The 23,538-nt window shown below is 48.7% G+C and overlaps 1 protein-coding gene across 1 annotated transcript in view; it reads right to left on the bottom strand.

Moving 5' to 3' along the window:
- The window catches only part of LOC147677998 (DNA topoisomerase I, mitochondrial-like), a 1,183,590-nt gene that overhangs the window by 68,613 nt on the left and 1,091,439 nt on the right, over positions 1 to 23,538 (bottom strand). The window contains exon 23 of the mRNA XM_086945880.1: positions 11,620 to 11,734. Coding sequence (XP_086802006.1) covers positions 11,620 to 11,734 — 115 coding nt within the window. The remainder of the gene's footprint in view (positions 1 to 11,619; positions 11,735 to 23,538) is intronic.

Here is a 23,538-nt window from a genome sequence, read left to right on the forward strand (position 1 = left end):
GAGTCGATCCACTTATGGAGCTTTTTTTCCAAACTTCTAGAACCACATCCTGAAGTTCCTTTGAGGGTCTCAGTGTTCAAAGCTTACTCCAATGGCCTGGAAGCTCCTGGAGGAATAATCAGGTTTTGGCTTATGTCCTTAGAGAAAGATGTTCAAATTGGGTTGCAACTCTGTGGTCATTTTAAAATTTCTCACATCCCAAGTTCTCACCTTTCAATTTTAGCAACAAATGTTTGTGATTATCATAGGAGCAAATTTTTAAAGTACTTTGTAATATGTGTTTTCCTCTCAATCAGAAAACATTGTGAAATCAATTTTGCACACTTTTATGAAATTTCATGAAAAAAATCATAATTTTACACACGGAGAAAACCTCCATCTCATCACTGCATTCACTTCTCACTTAGAAACTATAAGTACTAAGGAGTAGATTCATCTCACCAAGGCAAGAAAAGAGTATTTGGATGGAAGATATCCCCAGTTGAAGTGAATTTGCATGGTGGTCTGAGCCTGGGTACCGCACAATCTCATATTGGCATAGGAGAATAAGTTACCATTGGTAATTTTTTCTGGTGCAGACTATATCTAAATGCAAATTCCTCACCTTCTAAATCCACACAATATGCCAGACTGGATCCATAAGCTTTTAAAATATATCCTGCATGCCGTAAGGCAGTGCAATCCGACCCAGTCATGACATGGTGCTAAAGATAAATGCCACCCCTGCATGCTGATATCACTATTGGCTTTCTTTTCTGGAGCCCTAAACACAGAGCATGTCTGACAGACAGAAATAGCTGGCACAGTGTGAATGTAATTTTTAACGTTTAACTTCCAAAAGGCATCTCCGCAGGTGGGGAAGATGGTGAGGAATCTGCAGTTAAACTGTCCACCACAAAAAATTACCAAAGGAAAGTAATATTCTTCTGAAGTATGGGAAAGATACTTCCAACCACATATTCATTATCTTCGAAATAGATTTCAAAGCAATGCCCTCTTCCAGGAGGTGGAGCTAAGGAGTGGACTTTCCACTAGGAAGTGCAGTACTGCAGGTCCAAGTGGCAAAACGATCCTCTCTATGGAGTTAAAAGTCAATACAGTAGTGCCGGATGAAAGTATGAACAGATACCCAGGTAGCCAACTGGCTGATGTCCAAAACAGGAAAACCCCACACTAGGGCTTCAGCCTTGACTTTTTTTTTTTTGAAGACCTTTATTGTACTTCGCCATCTGACACAGCATCTGGCCTACAACCCCTTGGGCCGGCGGCAACGTATTCACAGTTACTCTGTAACATCAATATTAACACAGCCCATGTACCGACATCCCAGGGGTTCAGCGGCGTTCCATAATCATGCGAGTACCTAATTCACAGAAGGATCATAAATCTAATCTGGTCCATTTTCTATTTTTATTTAACTAAACTTGGTTGTATCGCATCAAATATGGAAGACGACATAAACAGTCTTGTATGTAGCAGTTTTGAAAATACGTAGCGCAAATACAGGTAAGTCCTAATCGATAAACCTTCTGCAGTTAGTGGCTAAATTCGGGAATGCACAGAAAAACCACCTTACAGCCTTGCTTCGTGGGAATGGGACTCTTAGTCTGAAAGGGCTTCATCCGAGTTAATCGGGGGTGGTTCACAAATATCTCCCCTGAACTTGTTCCATGCCCCCCAAATCTGCCCCCATTTCCTGGGGCACCCCCGATGCACAAACACCGCTTTCTCGGCAACCATCGCTACATCCATATCCCTACACCAGTCCTTCAGCGTAGGCGAAGCTTCAGCACCCCACAGTCTGGCTATGTTTCGTTTTGCCACCATCATCCCCAACATGACCCAGTCCAGCTGTCGAATGGTTAAATCAGTTGCATCCCATACATTTAACAAGCAACACCGGGGTTCAGGCAGCAGGGAAACAGCCATGGTTTGGGACACGGTGCGCATCACAGCGGCCCAGAATGCAGCCACCCGACTACAGTCCCAAATAGTGTGGTAGAACGTTCCCCTTTACCCGCATCCTCTAAGACAATACTCGTGAGAAGTCTTCCCTATCTTATGTAGGATTGTTCTTGTGTAGTACGTGCGGTGCAGTATTTTCAGCTGTACCAATTTAAGTCTGGAGGGGATCGCTGTTTCCCTCGGTGAGGAGATAGCCTCTTGCCATTCTGAATCTTCAAAGTCGCCCACATCTCTCGCCCAGCTCAACCGTAACCTAGCCAACCTGTCCAGAAGATTGTTCACCAGCTTTCGATATGTAAGTGACGTTGCTTTGCGGGGCATGTGTTCTGTTAGCAATCTGTCCTCAAGAGGAGTGGATTCCTGTCGGACTGTCTCTGCCGGGATGGCTGTCTGCAGTGCATGGCGGATTTGTATGTACCTATAATGTTCAGACTGTGCCAGCTCATATTTGTTTTGTAGAAACGCGAAGTCCACTACCTTGCGCTGCTTCCAAAGGTCTCCCACCACCGATATTCCTATGTTATTCCACGCCTGGAATCCTTTACTGTTGCAAAGGAAACCTAGTTTATATGAGTCCCACAATGGTGTCATTTGCGTGATTGTGTTAGCGCATTGGAGGTGTCTGTGTGCCTTGTACCAGAGTTGAATTGTGTGTCGCGTCGGTCCCACCAGGTCGGTCGGCACACTACGGCTGTAGAGGTTTCGCAACAACCCTCTGGGCTCCAAGCATTGTCTATCAGCTAAGTAAGCGGGCTCAACTTGCAGGGAATGCAACCAGTAGTTAATTTGTTTGAGATGGGCCGCCCGGCAGTATAATTCTGTGTTAGGGAGCGCTATACCACCATCATACCAATCTTTTACCAGTTTGAATTGCGCAATCCGTGCCGGCCCACCGTCCCACAGCAAGGCCGAGATCGCAGATGAGATCGCCGCGAAGTAGGAGGGGAAGACCGGGAACGGTGTATTTTCGAGAATGTAGAGGAAGCGGGGAAGCGTCATCATTTTGAACAGTGCAGCTTTGCCCAGAAGAGTAAGAGGGAGGGAACGCCATATTTTCAAATCCCGTTTGAAACGGTCTAGTGGGGTTTCCAATTCAGGGCGTAGAATTCGCCCTTGTCTGACGAGGCATAAATACCCAGATATTTAAACGCCGCGTCAGTATAACTTAAAGGGCAACTCGCCGGGAGCAACGGTGGGTGGCCTGCAAGAACTAATAGAACCGACTTAGTCCAGTTTATCCTATATCCAGACACTCTTCCAAATTTTTCGCAGACGTTAAGAATCTCAAGAATTGACTTCTTGGGAGAGGTGAGATAGAGGAGGATGTCGTCCGCGTAGAGAGATATGCGATCCTCCCACGTCGGCGACCATCTGATACCCTTAATGGATGGTTCCCATCTGATCCAAATTGCCAACGGTTCAAGGACCAGAGTAAACAGTAGGGGGGAGAGTGGGCAACCCTGCCTAGTCCCTCAACCGAGCGGGAAGTCCCTAGATATGTGGCCATTTACTACCACCTGGGCCAGTGGCCCGGTATAGAGTAATCGGATCCAGGCGCAGAACTTGGGGCCAAAGCCCATATGATGAAGCACTGCAAATAAATAGGGCCATTCCACGGTGTCAAACGCCATGGTGGCGTCAAGGGAAAGGAGAACAGCTGGTTCTTTTATATTGCCCCGGCGTGCCAACACCGCCTGCAAACGTCGTAGGTTATGCGACGCATTACGGGGTGGCATAAAGCCAGACTGATCCGGGTGCACGAAGGTAGTAAGGTGCGGGGCCAGTCAGTGCGCTAATAATTTGGCGAGGATTTTTGGTTCCGCGTTTATTAAAGAGATAGGGCGGTAAGGGGCGCAAACCTCAGCCGCCTTACCGGGTTTATGAATCGGAATGATTGTGGCGAAGCACTGATCTCTAGGGAGTTCTCCTGTCTCCAGACTATCAGTAAACATTTTGAGGAGATGGGGGGGCCGTGACCTGGGCAGAGTTCTTGTACAACTCCACTGGGAACCCGTTGGGGCCCAGTGCCTTGCCAGACGCCAATGCGTATGTTGCCTCTTGTATTTCTTCCACTGTGATATCTGCCTCAAGTTGGAGCGCCGTTTCTGGGGGAAGGCCAGGAATGGTCAAGTCTTTGATATAATCATATGTCTTCTCGATCGAGTACTGCGCCTGGGGGGTATACAGTGTTTCGTAGTGGTCTGCAAGAAGGTCAACTATGGTCTCGGGATCTGAGGTCATATGACCAGAAGGTGAGGTCAGCTGTGCAATGACCCTACCCACTCTCTCCTTCTTGTCCAGCCAAGCCAGCATCTTTCCGGCCTTATCTCCAAGCTCATAAACCCTATGTCGGGTGGCCTGAATTGTATTCAGTACCATTTCTGTTTGGTATGTCATCCACTCGGTGCGCCGCAGTCGGACAGCCTGCGTAGCCCCGAGAGACGGTCGAGTCTCCTGCTCTCGGATCGCAGTGTGAAGCGCATCTTCCAAAGCGCCAAGTTCCCGTCGTTGTGTTCGCTTATGGTCAGCAACGGAGGCTATGGCCTGTCCGCGTAGGACTGTTTTGTAAGCCTCCCATAGGGTACTGTGTGAATTCACCGACCCAGAGTTCTCCTGGAAATATTGTTCGGTGGCCTTATTTAAACCTTTCATTAGAGAGGGGACCAGCAGGTAGCTCGCATGGATTGGGAAAATTCGGCTTCTATGTGGGCGGTGGTTCGTGTAGGTTGAAGAACCAAATATTTACAATACTCCTTCTCAGGGGTCTTACCAATAAGTAGTCCATTCAAGAGTGGCAAAGAAATCAACACAGAATCTGAAATATGAAAAGACATCTTTATTATCATTAATTGTGAGGCTCCGTCGCCCAGCCACGCTTAAAGCAACTGGATGAGAGAGTCTGCCTGCATGGCCTTCACACAGGCCTTTTATACAGAAAATTGTGCTCTAGGCACACACATTCCTTATTATTATTAGTCACTCCCAGGACGTGCACACAAAGCACCACTTTCAGGATAAGTCCAGGCTAAGAAAAGAATTGCACACATGCTTGGTTTCCTGTTCCATCGGGCCGGACAAACCCACCATAAAACCTTCAACCAGATCGATGAACATGTCTTTAAAGGAAAGGCAGCAACAGATGGGACGGAGATATAAGTGGTGGGAATGGTGCCATTAAAGGTCGGACATGTCCTGCTCTTTGAACTTTATTGCGCCAGCTGCTGAACAAGGAACTGGCTTGGGAGGTTAGCCTCGAGCAACAGGGTCAGCTGTCGTCAGGTCATGCAGAAGTCAGCACAAACCCATGCTAAGGTTATGTCCTTTAAATGCTTACTCTGCCATGGGGAGAGCCTACTGTAAGGGCAACGAATAACATGGCTGCTATTTACAAGATGAAACCCAAGTGTTCAATGCAAAACCTTCGCCAAGAACCACAAGGTGAGTCACAATGAAGAGTGGTCAGATATTCCTCTAGGACGGACGTCTATCTCCTCAATGCCCTGCAGCCCATCCCCTGACATCAGGATGTAATCTATCCGGGAGAGACAATCGTGGGCAGCTGAGTAGTAAGTGTATTGCCTATCATAAGGATGTTTGTGCCTCCAGCAGTCCGTGAGTAGCCTTGACTTTTACTGTGGTGGAAGGAGCTCCCTGGCACTCCGGAGATCCATCCAAGGAAAAGGCATAACAGTTTGATGGAAAGGGCAATCCATCACAGTAAATCAGACAGCGGATTATCCATGGCTCTCCTTAGTCTTTTCAATATGGGAACTAAAAGCCAATCATGAATCCAACAATGTAGTCACTTCAACTCCTAGGAGGAATTTGATCAGCTTTTCAGAAAGAAATTGCACGGGTCCTAAGCCCCAGCTTGTCAGAGAAAACTGGAGTGTATTGAAGCAGAACTGGCAAGGCAACAGCTCAGTGACAAATTGCAGAAGTGATAACAATGAGAAATAGCCTTCAGGGTCAAGGGCCTAAAAGTGCAGCTGTGAAGTTGCTTGACAGAAGTAGCTATGACAAATGTTAAGACAAATTTACTGTGTCACTGACACATAATGGCAGCAGGGGAAAACACATGAAAGCCCTTTCAAGAAACTAATTACAGGTTGGTATGAATAATAAGGCTGATCAGGCAAACAAAGTCCGGAAGAGCTGATAAGCATTTAACTGAGCCCACAGTAACGCCTTGCAAGGACAAAGATAAAAGGAACAGAAGAGCAGCAGAGAGTTTAGCCTTTAAAGGGTAAACCGCCTTTTTCTCACACCAGGTGACATATTTTGTCCTACTCTGTAAGTAAACTGACTTGGTGGAAGATCGACAGGCAGCCAGACTGGCCCTACCTCTGGTAGAACCTCCAAGCAAGGTGATGTAGGTAAATGTTTTGGGTGGAATGATCTGCACTCTTCTTGGGATAGCAGATCCTCCTGAAAAAGGTGTCTAAGTGTAGGGAGGATGCTTAGGGCCATTAGTTTGGAGTGCCTAATGCTTTGAGCCAAATTTTGGGCCACCAGAACCAACTGTGCTTAGTCCTGTTGGACAGAGGCAATGGTGGGATACATGAGGCCAAAATCCTACCACATGATGGAATACATCACCAAGCTTGCCCTCTGATGAAGGCAGAAAGGCCTACAAGGATATCAGAATAGTCTGCAGCTAAAGAAGATTACTATGACAGTGCTGCTCCACCAGAGGCTGTAGGCCTCTGACCATCTCTTCCAGGTGATCTCCTGAAACTTAAGTAGATGTATCCACCACCACTGTGATCTCTCGAAGGGTTAGAGGGAAAGGTATAGCGCACATCAACTGGCTTTCATCATCCACCACTGAAGGTCTACGGTCACTTTGCCAGGACTGCATATCTTATCTGTGCAGCATCCCCAATGCTAGGTTCACAGCACATTTAAGTTTAAGAGCCAGCAAATTCCAATGAGCATGCAGCACCAGAAGAAAGCATGATAAAAAAGACGAAGCAACTTCAGTACGGTCAATGGAATAGTAGCTCTCACAAGAAACATCTGGATCAGAGCTTCAATGTTCCAAACTTGCTGCTGTGGTGGGAAGGCCATCAGTGTGGTGTCGCATTGGTACCCTCTCAGGTTTCTTATTAGATTGTTGACGTTCTGGCATGGGAGTTTCAGTGCGTGGCGGGTGTGAACTAGTGGGCCCTGCACTGTCAAATAGGGCTGCACTAACAATCGGTAACTCATAGCTGGTAACAGTTGAAGTAGCACCTATGTTGGTGATGCTCCCCACTCCACACGGATCCGCAGGCAGTGCAGCCTGCTGGCTAGAAGATGGTAGTTTAATGGTATCCTCAAGTCTTTTTCCAGTGATAAAAGCGCTCCAGAATGGGGGAGAGTTCTGTGTACAAAGCATCCTTAAAACTAGCCAGAAGTTCTGTCACAGTCCATACCATCCAAGGGGGCTGTGAATAGGCATGGGCGGAAAATCCGTTCCGCTCGCGGATTTTCGGTAAATTCGCAATCCGCAAACTCCCGCGAATTTACCGCAAATCCGCAAATCCGCGAGCGGCGGATTTTTCCGGGGGCAAAAGTTCAAGCCTGCCCTGTTGCTTGTAACTATTTTAGGATGGCGCCGGCAAGCTGCCAGCGCCATCCTAAAATAGTTACTAAGTTAGCTTCAATAGGAAGCTCTAATAGATAAAATAAAGCAGGTGCTCGCAACTGCTTTATTTTATCTATTAGAGCTTCCTGTTGAAGCTAATTTAGTAAGTATTTTAGGATGGCGCTGGCAGCTTGCCGGCGCCATCCTAAAATATTTACAAATGCCCTTCCTGTGACCCTTCCTGTGGAGCTTTTTCTCTTCATCTGCTGAACTGATCTTTCTCTGACCTTTTATGCACACAAGAGGCATGTGAACTCGCATGGAAGCCCCGCACGTTTGGCCCCGCGCACACACTCGCGGTTTGCACCGTCTTCCCGCCATTCACCCACTATGATGGACAGCTCACTCAAGGGACCCCTGCGCCCTTCGGGGCGATTGCATAGTAACACACATGGTCGCTCGAACTAGTTGATGCTCAAATTCAGTGACTCATTCATTAGCCCAAAAACAATCATGAGCGTCTTCGAGGCTGGACAGGTGTGCCTCTTCCCAAATCTACCGTGGAAAGTCAGCTGTGATGCTGGGTAGAGGCCTTTGCATCCTTGACTTTCATGAGCGCAATCCCCGTGCTGTTCCTGTGACCAGGAGCTTCTTTCTCTTCATATTATTGTGTTCGCACGGGTTGCTGCAAGTTCGCACGCGTTTTGTACAATTTCGCAATTTGCGAAATTGTACAAAACCCTCGCGAACTTGCAGAAACCCGTGCGAACATAAAAAAAAAATCCGCAAATTCGCGAGAATTCGCGGATTTTGCGGATTGCGAGTTCGCAAATCCGCAAAATCCGCGAACACGAGATCCGCAAAATTCGCCCATGCTTAGCTGTGAATCTGCACTCAACGCCTTTTGTGAGGACTGCTTCAGGGGAGAGGGAATCAATGAGAAGTCAACTTGAATACCACCCTCAGTGACTACTCCGGGGCGCTCTTTTCTTCCTCTTGGCAAATATAGGTGTTATGTAACACTCTTTGTGGCTCACCTCAGAGGGGGATCTGTCAGGAGGTAACCCTAGTGATCGCGAATAGCCGCTGTCCAAGTCGATTGTAGCTGTGTTGTAAATATTAGTAGAAAGTCTTGCTTCATATTGATTGAGGGATGGCGGTGTATAAGAACCAGGGCCAGAGCCTAAAGACAGTCTCCTCTCCAATAATTCGATCTCTGTTAAGATTACCCCATCGCCATCTGCAAAATACAATCAACTGAGGTGGTTTTATGTGGGGGTTGCAACTGTAGGACCCACTACTCCTTTCCTTTTACCCATAACTCTTTAACCAGTTACAGCTGGACTCTATAACCCATAACAATGTATTACTAAGGGCCCCTACAACATTCGTAGCAACAACGTTGCATCGGACTGTTTGGTCAGGAAGATAGTGCAGAGAAATGATCCTATTCACTGCCATATGACGGCTCACAAGATACATCATAGGGCGTGCAGACGAAGAGGTGGAAACATTGGATAGTTACCCTTCCTGTTATTGTGAGGAGTTAAGACAGTAAACACTCACCCCAATTTGAAGGGAGTTGTTACGGGGTGCCACAGCCACATTTGGCTGCATCAGGTGTAGACAGGCCCGCCCTTGGATAGCTGGAGTGCAGCAGCACTCAGGAGTGCAGGCAGTGGGTGCAGCAGGGTCAGTAAGTGTCTCCAGGCACGATACTGGCTAAGCAATGGAGCCCCCCCCCGCTGTCCCAAACATCATTGAATAGTCCCACGCTGCGGGAGTCTGGTGGTGCTCAAGCGCACAGGCCGCAGGGTGCAGCACATGCAGTGAGGGCCTCCGGTTGTGAAGCTGGCTGGCAATGGAGTCCCTCTGCTGCCACAAACACCACAAAATCATCCTGCTCTGCGGGATGCAGAAGCGATTTAGAGCGCAGGCAGCAGGTGCAGCGAGTGCCTCCTGGCGCAATGTAAACTGGGCTGTGTCCCCAGCATCCCCAAATTCCACGGAATACGAATCAGCATGCAGGGATGGCACCAATATGAAACTGTGTTGGAGAGGGGGTGGAGTGATGAATAACCCTGGGCAGAACACCACGCTAGCGGTGTGTGCGTAGTTTGCACAACTACGCGCTACGCGAATTGCATGTAGCACAGTTCAAAAACACAGCGTAGCGGGCAATTTCTGCTCGCTCGCGTTCCTCAACGTCAAGTTGGCTACCACAAGCAAAATTACCATCCCGACGAGACTTTTTCCTCGTCCGCGATCAGCAACATCGAGTTGCCATTGGCAAGCGTGGAAAATAAACCTCTCGGCGAGATTCTCAACACGGAAGGTCAGGTTTCTCATTGCGAATGGTCGTGTATGCTCACACCGCTCGCAATAAGAAAATACCAGTCCGCGTTGAGAAAGCTGCTACTCAAGTACAAATCTACTCGAGCAGCAGAAAACGACCGCTTGTACTGTGCAAGATGCCATTAGCAATGATTGCAGAGTGTGGACAAGCCTCTGGCACTGTGCAATCAGTGCAAACCGCATTTTCCTTATCCCACTACGCAGTTCGTGTAGCGTGCGTAGTGCTCTTTGCGTAGCTATGCATAGCGCTACTCCGCGAAATACGACTAGGGTTAGTGATGAAGGAGGCTGGTGGCACAACAGGACAGCTAAAGCATACGGTGGAGAGATGTAATTTACACAAACAGCTGTAGATACAGAAATATGCAAATTTCCATGCAAGTAAACTTTCAAAATCTAAGAACTTCTTATTTAACCAAGGTCCATATGTATATCTACCTTTTTGATGAGAAGTGTACAGTAGTTTTGATTAAAAAAACAAACTATTGTATCAGTTTGACTATGCTGGCTTTCATTGACTTTCGTTACCTATAATGTGCAGGTGAAAGGTGATCTCTGCCCCCCCCCATTCTTTCCCTTCTCCATCCAAATAGAGACCATCTAACTGCCAAGTTACCCTGCACTAAAAGTCAGTCCTTTTTAAGCCAATGCAAAACTAAATACGCTCACGAAATACTGCAACTGTATTATGTAATTTCAGGTCTTGTTTTTTGGGTCGCAGGAGACTGGCTCAAGCAGAAAATGTTGCTCAGTAAGAAACTTTCTGCTTGACACAGTTTCCCTGCCTACGTGCCACAAGACTGACTCTAGATAAGCACTTCTGCCTCAGCTTTAGACCTGTCAGCGATAGAGGTACGTGTATTATCCGTCCGCTTCTATGTTCGTGCCCTTTGAAAATAGTTGTAGGCCTGAGATGGAATCAGTTCAATCCATCTACGGCTCTGACCTACTGGGAAAAGTCCAGTTTGTTAACCCATCTGCAGGGGCGTAGCATAGTCCGTAAGATTTGGGGGGCGGGGTGGTTTGACCGTCAGATGTTCCAACAGTCAGGCTGCACATAATGTTAAAGTACATTATGTGCAAGCAGGGTGCATGATTGGGGCTGAAGGGACGGTGGAAGGCGAGCAAAATGTGGGTTTGTAGGGGTACTAAGTGAGAGAAAACATAATATTTTGTAAAATAAAAGTTTAAGACTTTCAAAACAGAGGGAGTATTTTTTATTTAGTCTGTGTATGTAAAAATTCCTTGTGAAATCCGACAGACACCTCACCATGCCCAACTGAAAGCACCTGCACCCAACTATTGATCAGAAAACGCATTTATTAGTTGAGTAAAACATCCAAAACACCCTCCTGAAGCCACGCCCCTGCCTATCTGCATTTACCCTGCACGGTCACCATATCGGAAAATTATATTTATTTATGCGATTTTATATAGCGTAATCTTTACCCGAAGGTGCCAGAGCGCTTTACATAAGAACCAGTTGAGAAACATAAGGATTTAGGATTACATGCGTTACATAAAGGATACAAACAGAAAAAATTGCAAATGTACAAGATGTAAAGTCACACAAGGAGGAGATACAAATGGATATACTCTAAGAGTCACATAGGAATGGTAGATAATACAAAGGTCAACCGCATATACCAGTGATTAGAGTTATCTCTATATACATAGGGAAGGGATATGACTGGATATACTCTATATTCTATAAAATCTTACGGACGTACGGTCAGTTAGCTGCTTCAGCTGCTCCTGCAGGGTAATCGAGGCGTTGTACGTTCGGAAAACCTTGGCCGTCAGTCCGTCCATCAGTGACTGGAGATGCTTGTTCAACATCGGGGTCTGCAAAAAAAAAATGGCAGGGCCTGGGTTACGTTAGATTCTTGCGTCAACGCTCAAAGAAATAACAGTATGTATGCCGTGCTGACGGACGGACGCACGCACGCGCGCGCACACAGCATGCCAATGAGGGAATTTAGCGAGCAGGGCCAGTCATTTGGGTCCGGTTCCAATGGCTGGACATGCCGATTATTTCTATCGCGTTTCTCAATGCATCGCTTCCTAAGAAACTTCAAATGTTATGGCTTTCTGAGCGGCAAATCTCAAAGCAAGCGTTATCGGAACAAAGGCTGTTGGCTGCAGGCTTTGAGATAACACTCGGACGAACAGGAGCAGGTAGCTACTCCTCTCACGACAGAAAGCAATTTGGTAATTTTCTCACTTTTTGATGGAGCCGTGTGTGTCCATCTGTAACTCAGCAGGACCGTTTTATTTCATCTAAGAGTAGCTATTGCTTTTTTTTTTTATTTTAGAAATGTTGTTCAAATGAACCAAGGAAAATGTGTTTTCCCTCGTCATGAAACGCCTCGAGGGTTTTCTGTATGAGAGATTTTCCAGCTACACAGAAAGAGAAATCAGCCGGCATTAAACAAGATGGCAGCGCAGTAATTAAAGCGAGATTTCCATTAAGGGGAACACGTAGCAGGCACTGGGCAGAGTACTGAAATATTTCAGTTTACAAAATAAAAAGCTTCTGCTTTCTGGAATATTCGCTACAGGGAAAGATAAGCTGGATGGAAATGAAGCAAAGCACATTAATGTGGATTGGACTTCAGTGACCAATTCTACAGTGTGGAGGGACAACGCAGAAGTAGAGATGGGTAAATATTTTTTTTGTCCTTGTCAAGCCTAAGCGAATGCACATTTGCTTCAACTTTGTGAACCGAGAAAAAAATAAAGTACGTAAGAGCTGGCCACAAACTAAACAAATAAGGAAGTTCACATGTGCTGCGCTCTGTCTGGGGTACAAGTGCGCACTATATAAAACTTCTTAAAAAAAAGATACAGTAAGATTGCTAATTTGTCAATAACATCAGACATTCTGTGAAATACCTAGCAGAGACAGTTGAACAAGCATTGACAAAGCATATAGGTTTCACTTTTGCAAAATCTATTGACTCTGTAGGACAAGTTACTTACCTTCGGTAATGCCTTATCTGGTAGACACATGATCTAGCTGCAGATTCCTTACCTTTGAACTTCCAGGCGTCAGTCAGGATCCAGAAGATTTTTCTCAGCAGTACCCTTGCGTGCCGGTAGGTGTCATCGGTCAACTCTGGATGACGTCGTGTTCGTCATCGTGACATCTGCATCGTCAATATAACCGCCACTCCAGTGCGCTGGCACAGTTTTTCTTACCACTTGGCACAGTTTTTCTTACCACTTTCCACACAAGAAGCACAAAGCCATGAAGTAACTGGCCGTGATGTGTTAAAAAATGAACAGGCAGGACCCTGAAGGTGAACATCACTGACACTAAAAACAATTCTGCAGTGCGGGAGGATGAGTGGGTCGGTAAGGAATCTGGGGCTAGATTATGTCTCTACCAGATTAGGCGTTACCGAAGGTAAGTAACTTGTCCATCTGATAGAGACATCTAGCCGCAGATTCCTTACTTTGAGCAGATACCATCCCTGGAAGAGGGACTGTGGAAAGGTTTAGACCAGAAAATACTGCAAAACAGAGTGACCAGACAGGCCATCTCTGTGAACCTGGGAATCAAAGCAGTAGTGTCTGATGAACATGTGCAAAAATGCCCACGTGGCCGTTCGGCAGATATTAGAAACAAGGACACCACGCTGGTTCGTTCGAGACAGAACAATAACACTCTTTTTATGTCCAGACGATGGAGACTCTCCTTTTCCTTGGAAGAGTGCGGTGGTGCATAGAAGGAGGGAAGAGTAACCAACTGTCTCATGTGAAAGGGTGTCACCACCTTAGGGAGAAAGAATGCCCTTGTGCGGAGCACCACTTTATCCAGGAAGACTGTCAGGTAAGTATGCTGTGATGACAGTGCCTGCATTTCGCTCACCCTTCTGGTAGATGTTATTGCCTCTAAGAAGGTTGTTTTGATGGTGAGCAGCCGTAGAGGGCAGTTGTGCAGCGGCTCAAACGGCGAGCACATCAGAAAGGAGAGAACTAAATTAAGGTCACACTGTGGCATAATAAAGGGTGAAGGTGAAAGCGGGAAAGAGGTGTGTTAACCCCTTCAAGAATCTCTGCACCAGAGGTAATTTGAAAAGAGAAGGCTGATCAGCCAGCCGAAGAAAAGAGGAAAGAGCCAAAAGATAGCCCTTTAAGCTGCACAGAGCAGAGCCCCACCAGGCCAAGGAAAGTATAAACAGGATGACATCAGATAAAGATGCAGATAGAGGGTCAATAGACCAGTCTGTACAATTTTTACAAAATGTATTCCATCACCAGGCTTATATCAATTTTGTGGAGGGACACCTTGTGAGAAGTTGGCCTGGCATATGCTGTCCACTATTCTAGTGGGCACCTTGCACCAGTCCAAACGACCCTTACTGATGGCGGGTTTAAAGACTGTTCATGCTGGACTGTTCCCATGAGGCATAGGGTCAGACTGATTTGCATATGGCCATGTCTGAACTGGGGTGGTGGAGTGAGCTAAAGAATGATGATGGATTAAACCCAGATCAGTTGCCTGGGTGTGAGTGTTTGATTTGCTCAAGCGCTCCGTCCATCATCCCCTTTGGTATTGCTTTGAAGGAATGTAAAGCAGCTTGTTTTACCAGTCTATAATCTCTTGAATGACCCAATGAAAGGGCACCATACCAGGTGTATACCAAATATATATGTATTTATTCTAAACACAACCCCTCTAGTCAATTTATGAGGCTAGAGGCAAAAGTACAATACACAAACTTAAGTAGCACACAGTAAATAGCACAGTATACGTTTTGCCCAACGGCCTCACAAACCATATACTAAGAAAGTGGTATGAGTACCGCTGTGAACATGCAGACAAGGCCTAGGGCCTGGAGAACCACTGGGGCAACTAGGTAACCACCCAAGGTAGGGATGCAGGAGACCCACGGGGGACGCATGCAGTGTCTAAACACAGCTGCAGATCATCATTGACTTTTATGGCGAAAGTTAAAGTTACAAAGTTAAAGATTAGGATTAGTTAAAGATTAGGAGTGGACTACGAGGGAACCCCTTCAGTACTGGACACTTCGAGAGTCAAGACCCACGGAAGCACTGAAGTACTCGTGTTACCTCACCCAGGGAAGCCGGGTGCATAGGTGTCTTTTCGTGTCGGGCTTCGTTGATTCCTATGGAGAGCTGCAAAGAAGCGCTGCAGGCACCCAGGAGAAAAGTGTCCGGATGGATGAGGCGGAGCTAGCTCCGACCAAGATGGCCGCTTAAGCCGAGAGCTCGAGAGTCCGCCGACTATCCGCACATTTATCCTGCAGCTGTAACTACTCTCTCCACGCTACTTGGTCCCTCAAGAACCCCTGAGGTCCCGGGGAGCAGCACACAAAAAGAGCGACTCACCTACCTGCCTCGTGGGCGTAGATACGCCCCCTGTGGAGCTGGAGCAATCTTGGCCTTTAGCGCGAGCCTGCTGAGTCTCGATGAGCTCATCCCCACTCCTCGGCTGAGGGGGTGACGACTGTCCCTCGCGTCCGCCGCGCTGTGCATCCCGTGGAGCGGTGGCCTAGCCTCGGCGTAGGCGGAGAGGTTTGCTGCCCCCGCCTGGGGTTACTAGACTGACTACTGGAGCTTATCCCGGCGGCCTGGAGGTGCTTCGGAGCTGCCATGCTCCAAGAGCGTACCCAGCGTCTGGAGGTGAGTTTGGACTGCGCTTCCCTTGTTGCCTCTGGCCCCCCGGAGTAGACGCTGGATTATTGGGCTCGGAGGCCTTGGCGCACGAAGGGAGGGTCCCTGCTGGGTTCCCCTCCTTTGATCTATGACCTGGCGGGTGGAGCGCTTCCGCCCCTCCCCCCTTCTCTTGCCTGGTTTATTTGCCGTCTGCAACGCACGGACGAAGATCGGCCTTGCGAGGTGGGGCCAGCCTGGCAACACTGCACCATCAGCGCTCCTAACTGGGACTGCCTGCCCCCGAGGCCCTGGTGGTAGGTGGCGATGAGACTGACTGCCTGTGGGGAGCGACAGCTTGGAATGGGGACACCGTGAGGCCTGGTGTGCTGGTGAGAGAGAGGCTTAGCTCTAATGGCACGATGGGGACTATGGTGTTAAGTGTGCCACAAGGGGGGGTTGGGTCTTGCTGGGGGAGGCCCTGCTGACTATAGCCACAGTGCATTGCTGATCACGATGCCACCCTGTCTGCTGGTACAGCTGGCTCCTGTGGCCCCTCTGCCAGGGACTGCGTGCTGCCCTGGGCCCTGTCCTTCAAAACGCACTGGCTTGTTACCTTAGCACATGCTTGGTGAGGAGGCGGCTGCCGTGCACACCCACCCACGGACTTTTGCGGACTGCGATGATCCGGCCATGGGTAGGCCGAGTGGAGAGTGCTCAGTGTGATCGGTGATTGCGACTCATATCCTGCCGGAGGGGAGGGCCTTGGTCATCCATACGACGAGCTGGCCACTTACAGGCACTGACTGAGGGCTAGTGGGAGATGACAGCTATCTGAAGCTCCCACGTGTGCTTCCGCTGGGACAGTGCGGACATCAGTGCGGGGGACTTATCGGTTGAGAGCACGCTGTGGGGCTAGGGGGCCGCTGCCTTTCTTTTGATATTTGCGGTGGATTTGATGGGCGGTGGCTCCATTCCTCTGTAGCTGTGGCCACTTCTGGACTGGAACGGACGTCTTCGCGACTCTCCCGGTGATTGAGGTAGCTGGGCTGAGCATAGCGCCTCGCTGCGGTCCACACGAGTGGTGACTCTTGGGTGAAGCCAATATGGGGAGAGTGGACAGAACACAAACCAAACTGTCCTTTGACCCAAAGTGTTCCAAGTCTGGTGAAACTGTCGTGGGGGTAGAAGTTGAAGAACAGGAACGGGTCTTAGACGAACAGCAACAAGACATTCGCGGCCTATTTTTGACAATGGAGAAGAATCTCCAGGGTGGTATATCCTAGGCACCAAGATGGATGCCCTCACATATAGGATGGACCGCATGGCTGAAAGACTGGACAAACTCGCGGAACAGCTTGATATGTCAGAGCGTAGACACACTGAGGCGGAGGAGGCACAAACTGCCCTTGACACTGAACATAAGCAGCTGGGCAGAGTGCTCTAGGTCTTGCAGGATAAAACGGAGGACCCGGTGGCCCGTTCCCGGTGCTGCAATCTGCGCATCACGGGCCTGCCAGAATCCACCTCCACGGGCAATATGGAATTCTTCACAGAAAAGCTTCTAAAAACATTACTGGGTGACTCCTCATTTTCAAATGTGTTTGTGGTGGAAAGGGCGCTCGGCTCCCTTGGCCCAAGGCCAGCTCCTGGGGCTTCCCCTAGGCCGATTATAGCAAAACTACTAAACTATAGGGACCGGGATGTTGCCTTTAAACTGGCCCGTGAGAAACAACCGTTGAGATTTGGGGGGTCGACGATCTCACTGTTCCCGGACTTTACAGTTAAGGTTCAGGAGGCACAGCGCTGGTTTGCTTCCATGAAACGTCAACTTCGGGAAATTGGGACAGACTACGCCATGTTATACCCAGAAAATTTAAGGGTCAACCGGCTGGGGCATTCACAAATCTTTACGGACCCAAAGACCCTGCAAAAAGTGTTGAAGGAATGGATGAAGGAGAGGCGCCCCAACGTGGAATGACAGCTCCTGGATGAGGCAGCGGGTGGCCCCATGGATGAACAGGATTGACTCGGTCAAGGAGACCTGAACTATTGAGTACAGTTTGATGATGTTGGGGGGTTGGGGCTATGTTACTTGATTGTGCTGTGTTGTAGTTGCGACTACTTGATCCTTTATGACTGGGCTCTTCTGTGGCGCTCCCTGGTATTTCTGATCTCATTATTTGCAGCATAGGGAGGTTTAGGGATGTGGTCCATGTTGTCTTTTTGTCTCCTGGGGATCTGCTGAGATATGCTTTACAATACTATCCCACAGCTGTGAGTATCTTTACTTGGCGGGGCGAGGAGCTGAAACCTTAGAGGTTATGCACCCTTATAGTGGTCCGAGCTACATCCACCCCTGCGTGAATCCCACCTGGGATGTGTTTTATTGTTTGGGATTGGGTGGGTTTTCTTTTTAGGTGGGAGGGATGGTACCATGGCCACGTTGGGGTTGGGCAGGCGTGGGAGGGGTTTGGGGGGGAACTGAGTTGTGAAATGTTACAGTGCTCACTCTTGCGGAGTGCTACACTGGCTACATGACTATGGGATTGCAGATTAAAAGTACTGGTCCTTATGAGTCTGGCCAGACTCTAGTAGGGGGCGGCCGCAAAAAAAAAAAAGGGCTCAGATGGATCCAAGGGTAGATCGGAGATCTGAAGAACTTGAAAGCAGAGGAGACAGAGTCTGGGTCACTATCCAGTGACCAGGATGGCGACGAGAAGATGCCAGCCAATGTCGGGTGCTTTCAAGTGAAGTAGGCGAAGCTTGACTCTTCAGCCATGAGGACCAGGAGGCGTTAACTTCAACCAGGAGCTGGATTCAAGCAGTCCCACGAAGGATGTCTAGGGTTGCAGCATCGGTATCCAATTGGACCCAACAAGCCTTGGCAACAGCAACCCACACAAGATGCAAAGATTGGCTTCGGTGCATCTGTCCCGCTCTAATAGAAACGCGCAAAATGGGCCTTGGGGAGGTTTTCAGGAAGGAACAAATAAGAACTTGCAGAGCGGCAGTGATTCATTGTCCTAGGGGCTCATCTGTCCCACAGTCCTGAATAGCCATAAACTTTTTTAAAAATGTGGCAAAAGAACTGACAATGCAGAACCTGCTAACCAACTCATGCAGTGCTAGAACATTTGGATTTGAAATCCCTTGACAGTCTTATTTATGTGTTAATTCTTTTTAAAATATTGCCTTTTTATACCTTTTTTAATAATAACATCAATGTATACTTCTGCATCTTTTACCTGTGGTGGTTTTCCCACCCTTTTATGGTTTTTTAAATAAAATCAAATAAAAGTATATTTGACATTGACAACTTCGGTGCAGACCAGCAAGGTCTGAGGGACTCACCCTTTGGAAAGGAGTCCGGGCACGTCTGGAGCAACCAGGAAAGCCCAAGAAGTAGAAGAGTTACCTTCGTGGGAACCCACCAGTCGACGCACCAGGGATCGCGAAGGCGCCTCGAGCATAAATGTTAGAAGCGGGACCACGGAACACTCGTGGAGTGCAGGCTTGTGATCTTCGTTGCAAAAGATGCTCAGGACTTGGACTACAAGTAGCCCAATGCACAACTTCGGGAAAGCTCGGGAAGTCAATGCACTAGCAGATGTGCTGGATGTCCAGGAGTTCCGGTCCCACGTCTCTTGTGATGGCTACAGGTCTCAGCTTTGCTCGGGACTCATTTCTGCCTCGAAGATGTCAGGAAGTCCATATCCTGTGTCGCAGATTCTTCAGTGTTCGGCGGGAACCTCGAAAATGCAGACCGGCAAGATGCTTCTTTGGTGCCAGTTTGAACAGGGGAGTCACTCCTTGACCCCAAGGGAGATTTCTTCTGTCTTCGAGTCGATATGGAATGTCGAAGGTCCAAGATCTCTTCTTCAGAGTTTTGTCCAGGGTAATCTAAATTCCTAGGGACTGGGTTCCTATACTTATACTAAGTTTAGGGGTTGGACTAACTCTAGGGTCCCACCTATGGGAGGACCTGGGGAGGGGGTGGTTACACTCCTTCCCCTTTGTCCAGTTTCACGCCAGAGCTGGGGCTGAGTGCCCCAGGAACCGGTTTGAACTGGGAAATGGTTGGGACACCTTGTGTGCCCCAGGCAGTGTCTGAAAAGCATTCACTTAATGCAACCCACCCTGCCCAAATACACTAAAGCCTGTCTGGGGAGGTGCTGCCACCTCCCTGGATAGGAAACCTATTGTCCAGGCCTCCCTTGCCGGAGTTTCGCCCAGCAGCAGGGGATCAGACTTGTGTCTGTGGCAGCAGCATCCATTTTGAGATGCTGGGGCTCTTTTAAACTATTACCGGGAAAGTAAGTCTGTACATGTCTTCTCCCTCTAGAAGGGTGGTATGCTAGCCCCAGAACTGGCGGGGGGTAGTATTCCAAAGTGTTTGACCCCAAACACGACATGTTTTGATAAAGTAAAATCAAAGTTAGCATTAACCGCGAGGATTATAATGCAACTAAGAGTATATAGGTATGGCCATATCACAGAACAGCTATAACGACAGGTTTCCAAAAGCTGCAGAGGGGCTCAGCTCATGCTAGGGCATCCTCTCACACAAAATCAAGCACTCTGCCTTCAGGGTTGTCAAGGCCTGCCATAGGAGTGACTTATAGGTTAATATGTGTCTGTTTTAAAAGGTAGATATAGGTATACTATATCCAAGTAAGGGGTGCTTACACCATCTGACCCAGGCTGTAAGTGCAGACCAGTGGTGCCATTTTGGAAGGCTTCCCAGGGGTGGCATAATACATGCTTCAGCCCCTGGTAGGCCTCTAGGGTACCTATGCCCTTGGTACCTAAGGTACCATATACTAGGGACTCACAAGGGTAACCCAGTAACCAATCTGGTGTGTACCTAATGTACAGGATATCAATTTAGAGAGAGAACAGCTAGGTTGGGGTCCTGATTAGCAGGGCTAAAGTCGATAAACCAGTGAAACACAGCAAAAAGTGGGGTAACCATAGTAATCAGATCCTACTCTCCTACACACCTGGCTGCCAAAATAACCTCACAGACTTCGGAAGGAAGGTTGAAAGCTTTCAACTGTCACTGCTCACTCAACACGCAAAGAGGCGGAGAGTGGACAGGTTCGGGTGGAGGACCCTCCCTTGCTGCTGCAACAGAAGATCCTCCAAAAGGGGCAACCTGATCAGAGGATCAATGCTCATGTCTCGAAGCACGGGATACCAAACTCTCCATGCCTAGTCAGGAGTCATAAGAATAATTTTTACCCTGTTGCTCATGAGCTTCTTGAGCACTTTGGGCAGGAGTGGTATGGGAAGAAAGGCATATAGAATGCCTGAGCTCTACTCGCGGTGAAAAGCGTCGTAGAGTGAGATCCGCCTTGGAAACTACAACACACAAAACTACTGACATTGTGAGTTCCCTTCTGAGGCAAACAGATCTAGCCAAGGCTATCCCCACTGCTGAAAGAGACCTTGTGCCCCCTCCGGATGGAGACGCCACTCATGATCTGCAAGGCACCTTTAGCTGAGCTCGTCCACCCTGGTTTTCAGAGAACTGGCCAGGTGTTGAACTACCAGAGAAATGCCCTGTTCCAGCCATGTCTAGAGACACAGGGCCTCTTGACAGAGTCCACGAGCCCTCTCCACCCGGTTTGTTGCAGTACCACATGGCAGTAGTGTTGTCCATGAACACCTGACCCAGCCTTCCCTTTATCGATGTCAAAAAGGATTTCAGTGCCAGTCGCATCACCCGAATCTCCAACAGATTGATATGGAACTTGGTTTCCGCTGGAGACCAGACAACTCTGATCTCTACCTCCCCCAGATGGCCACCCCATTCCAGAAGGGACACATCCATGACTACTGTGAGATCAGGGTGGGGAAGGGAGAGGGGACTGCCCTTGAACCAATCGCAGTCTGTTAGCCATCACTGCAGGTCTCTCAAAGTGCCCTCTGGAATCGGAACTAGGTCGGTGAGATGTTCTCAATGCTGTACCCATTGGAACTTCAGGCACCACTGCAGAACCCGCATGTGCCACCATGCATGGGTCACTAACAGGATGCAGGAGGCCATGAGGCCCAACAGCCTCAGTCATTCTCACCAAAATCCTGGATAGAAGCTGAAACATTGGTATCATCATAGCCTGAATATCCTGGAGTCGTCGTTCTGGAGAATAGGCCCAAAACTGCATCATGTCCAGAACTGCTCCAATGAAAGGGAGCGCCTGAGAGGGGGTTCAGGTGTGACTTTGGCATTTTGATTGTGAACCCCAGCAAATGCAGGAGGTTCACTGTAGTCTGGAGGTGGGAGACAACTGTTTGAGGCTAGCCCACTTTCACCAATCAGTTGTCAAGACAGGGGAGGACTGGAACCCCCGATCCCCGCAGATGGGCGGCGACCACTGCCATCACCTTTGTGGACACCGGAGGGGCGCTGGTGAGGCCGAAGGGAAGCACTGAACATCTAAAGTGCTCGTGGCCCACCGTAAACCATAGGATAGCAATGATGGGCAGGCAAGATGGGGATATGAAAAGAGGCAACCTGCAAGTCCAGTGCTACCATCCAGTCTCCCACGCAGACAGGACCTGAGCTAGGGTGAGCTTCTTGAACTTCTCCTTTTTGAGGACGTAATTGAGGGCTCTGAGGTCTAGGATAGGACGAAGGCCTCCATCCTTCTTTGGGACCAGAAAGTAGCAGGAATAATAACCACTGTCTACTTCTGGCCTGGGAACCCACTCTATAGCTCCCTTGGCCAAGAGAGTGTTGACTTCCTCACGGAGTAAGGCAAGGTGATCCTCCGTCAGCCAATCGTACGCTGGAGGCATAGCTGGAGGGGTAGTCTCAAAGGGGAGGGAATAGCCCCTTTGGACTATCTGCAATACCCATTTGTCGGAGGTGATGTTTCGCCAGTGGTGGAAATGATGGCATACTTGACCGGTGAGAGTGATCCTGGGGGATCGGACTAGGAAGGTTTTGCGTTGGAGAAGGGGATCTTGGCTTGGCTCGATTTCTGGTTCCAAGCCCATGGGGCCGGGGTGAACAGCGTCCACGGACCCACAGAGGTTGCCTAACTTGCGGGGCCCGCTTGCTGGAATAGGGTTGGCGTGGTTGAAAGCCTCTTCCGTAGACACGAAAGGAGCGAAAAACGGACGAGGCCCTAGGGGTTGTGGTGAGGCCCAAAGACTTAGCTGTGGCCCGTGAGTCTTTGAAACGCTCAAGGGCAGTAACCGCTTTGCCTCCAATGAGACTGGAGCCATCAAAGGGAATGTCCATGAGGTTAGCCTGGACATCCTCCCAAAAACAAGATGTTCCCAGCCAGGCATGGCGGCGAAAGGCCACAGTCAAGGAAATCACTGTGCCCAGCGAGTCAGTCGTGTCCAAGCCACATCTGATGGTGAATGTAGCTGAGTCTCTCCAGTCTGAAATAGCTTTGGAGAGTGGAGCCCGGTCCTCCTCCGAGACTCTAGGCAGCACTTGCGCAACCCTGTCCCATATCGAATTGAAATAAAGACATGTGGTGTTCACTGACCGCAATGCCAGACTGGCGGAAGAAAATAATATCTTTCTGAAACTTTCCAGTCTTTTGTATTCCCTGTCCTGGGGTGCTTAAGGGAATGTGCGACGGAAAGTGGAAGCCTGGACCACCAAGCTTTGTGGGGTGGGGTGGATGGTGAGGAAAAGTGGGTCACCCGGTGCAGGCGATGGCAGAGTACGATTGTCCTATTCACAGAAGCCCCTGCACTGGATTTGGACCAGGTTCCCAGAAGGATGTCCGTTAAGGCCTCATTAAAGGAAAGTAGTGTTTCCGAACTGAATGACCCAGGCTGCAGGACCTCTGTCAAGATGTTAGTCTTGACCGCCACTGTAGGAATAGGCAGGTCCAGGACCTCTGCAGCCCTATGAACCACCATGGCAAATGATGCTCCCTCCTCCATTGCCAGGATGGGGGGGTTAAGCATGCCAGGGTCTGGGGAGGTATCTAAGCCACTGGCATCACCCAACTCATTGTACCAGTCCACATCTTCTTGGTTTGGAATTTCTAAGG

The sequence above is a fragment of the Lissotriton vulgaris genome, chromosome 12 (genome assembly GCF_964263255.1).
Source record: "Lissotriton vulgaris chromosome 12, aLisVul1.2, whole genome shotgun sequence".
Taxonomy (NCBI): Eukaryota; Metazoa; Chordata; class Amphibia; order Caudata; family Salamandridae; genus Lissotriton; species Lissotriton vulgaris.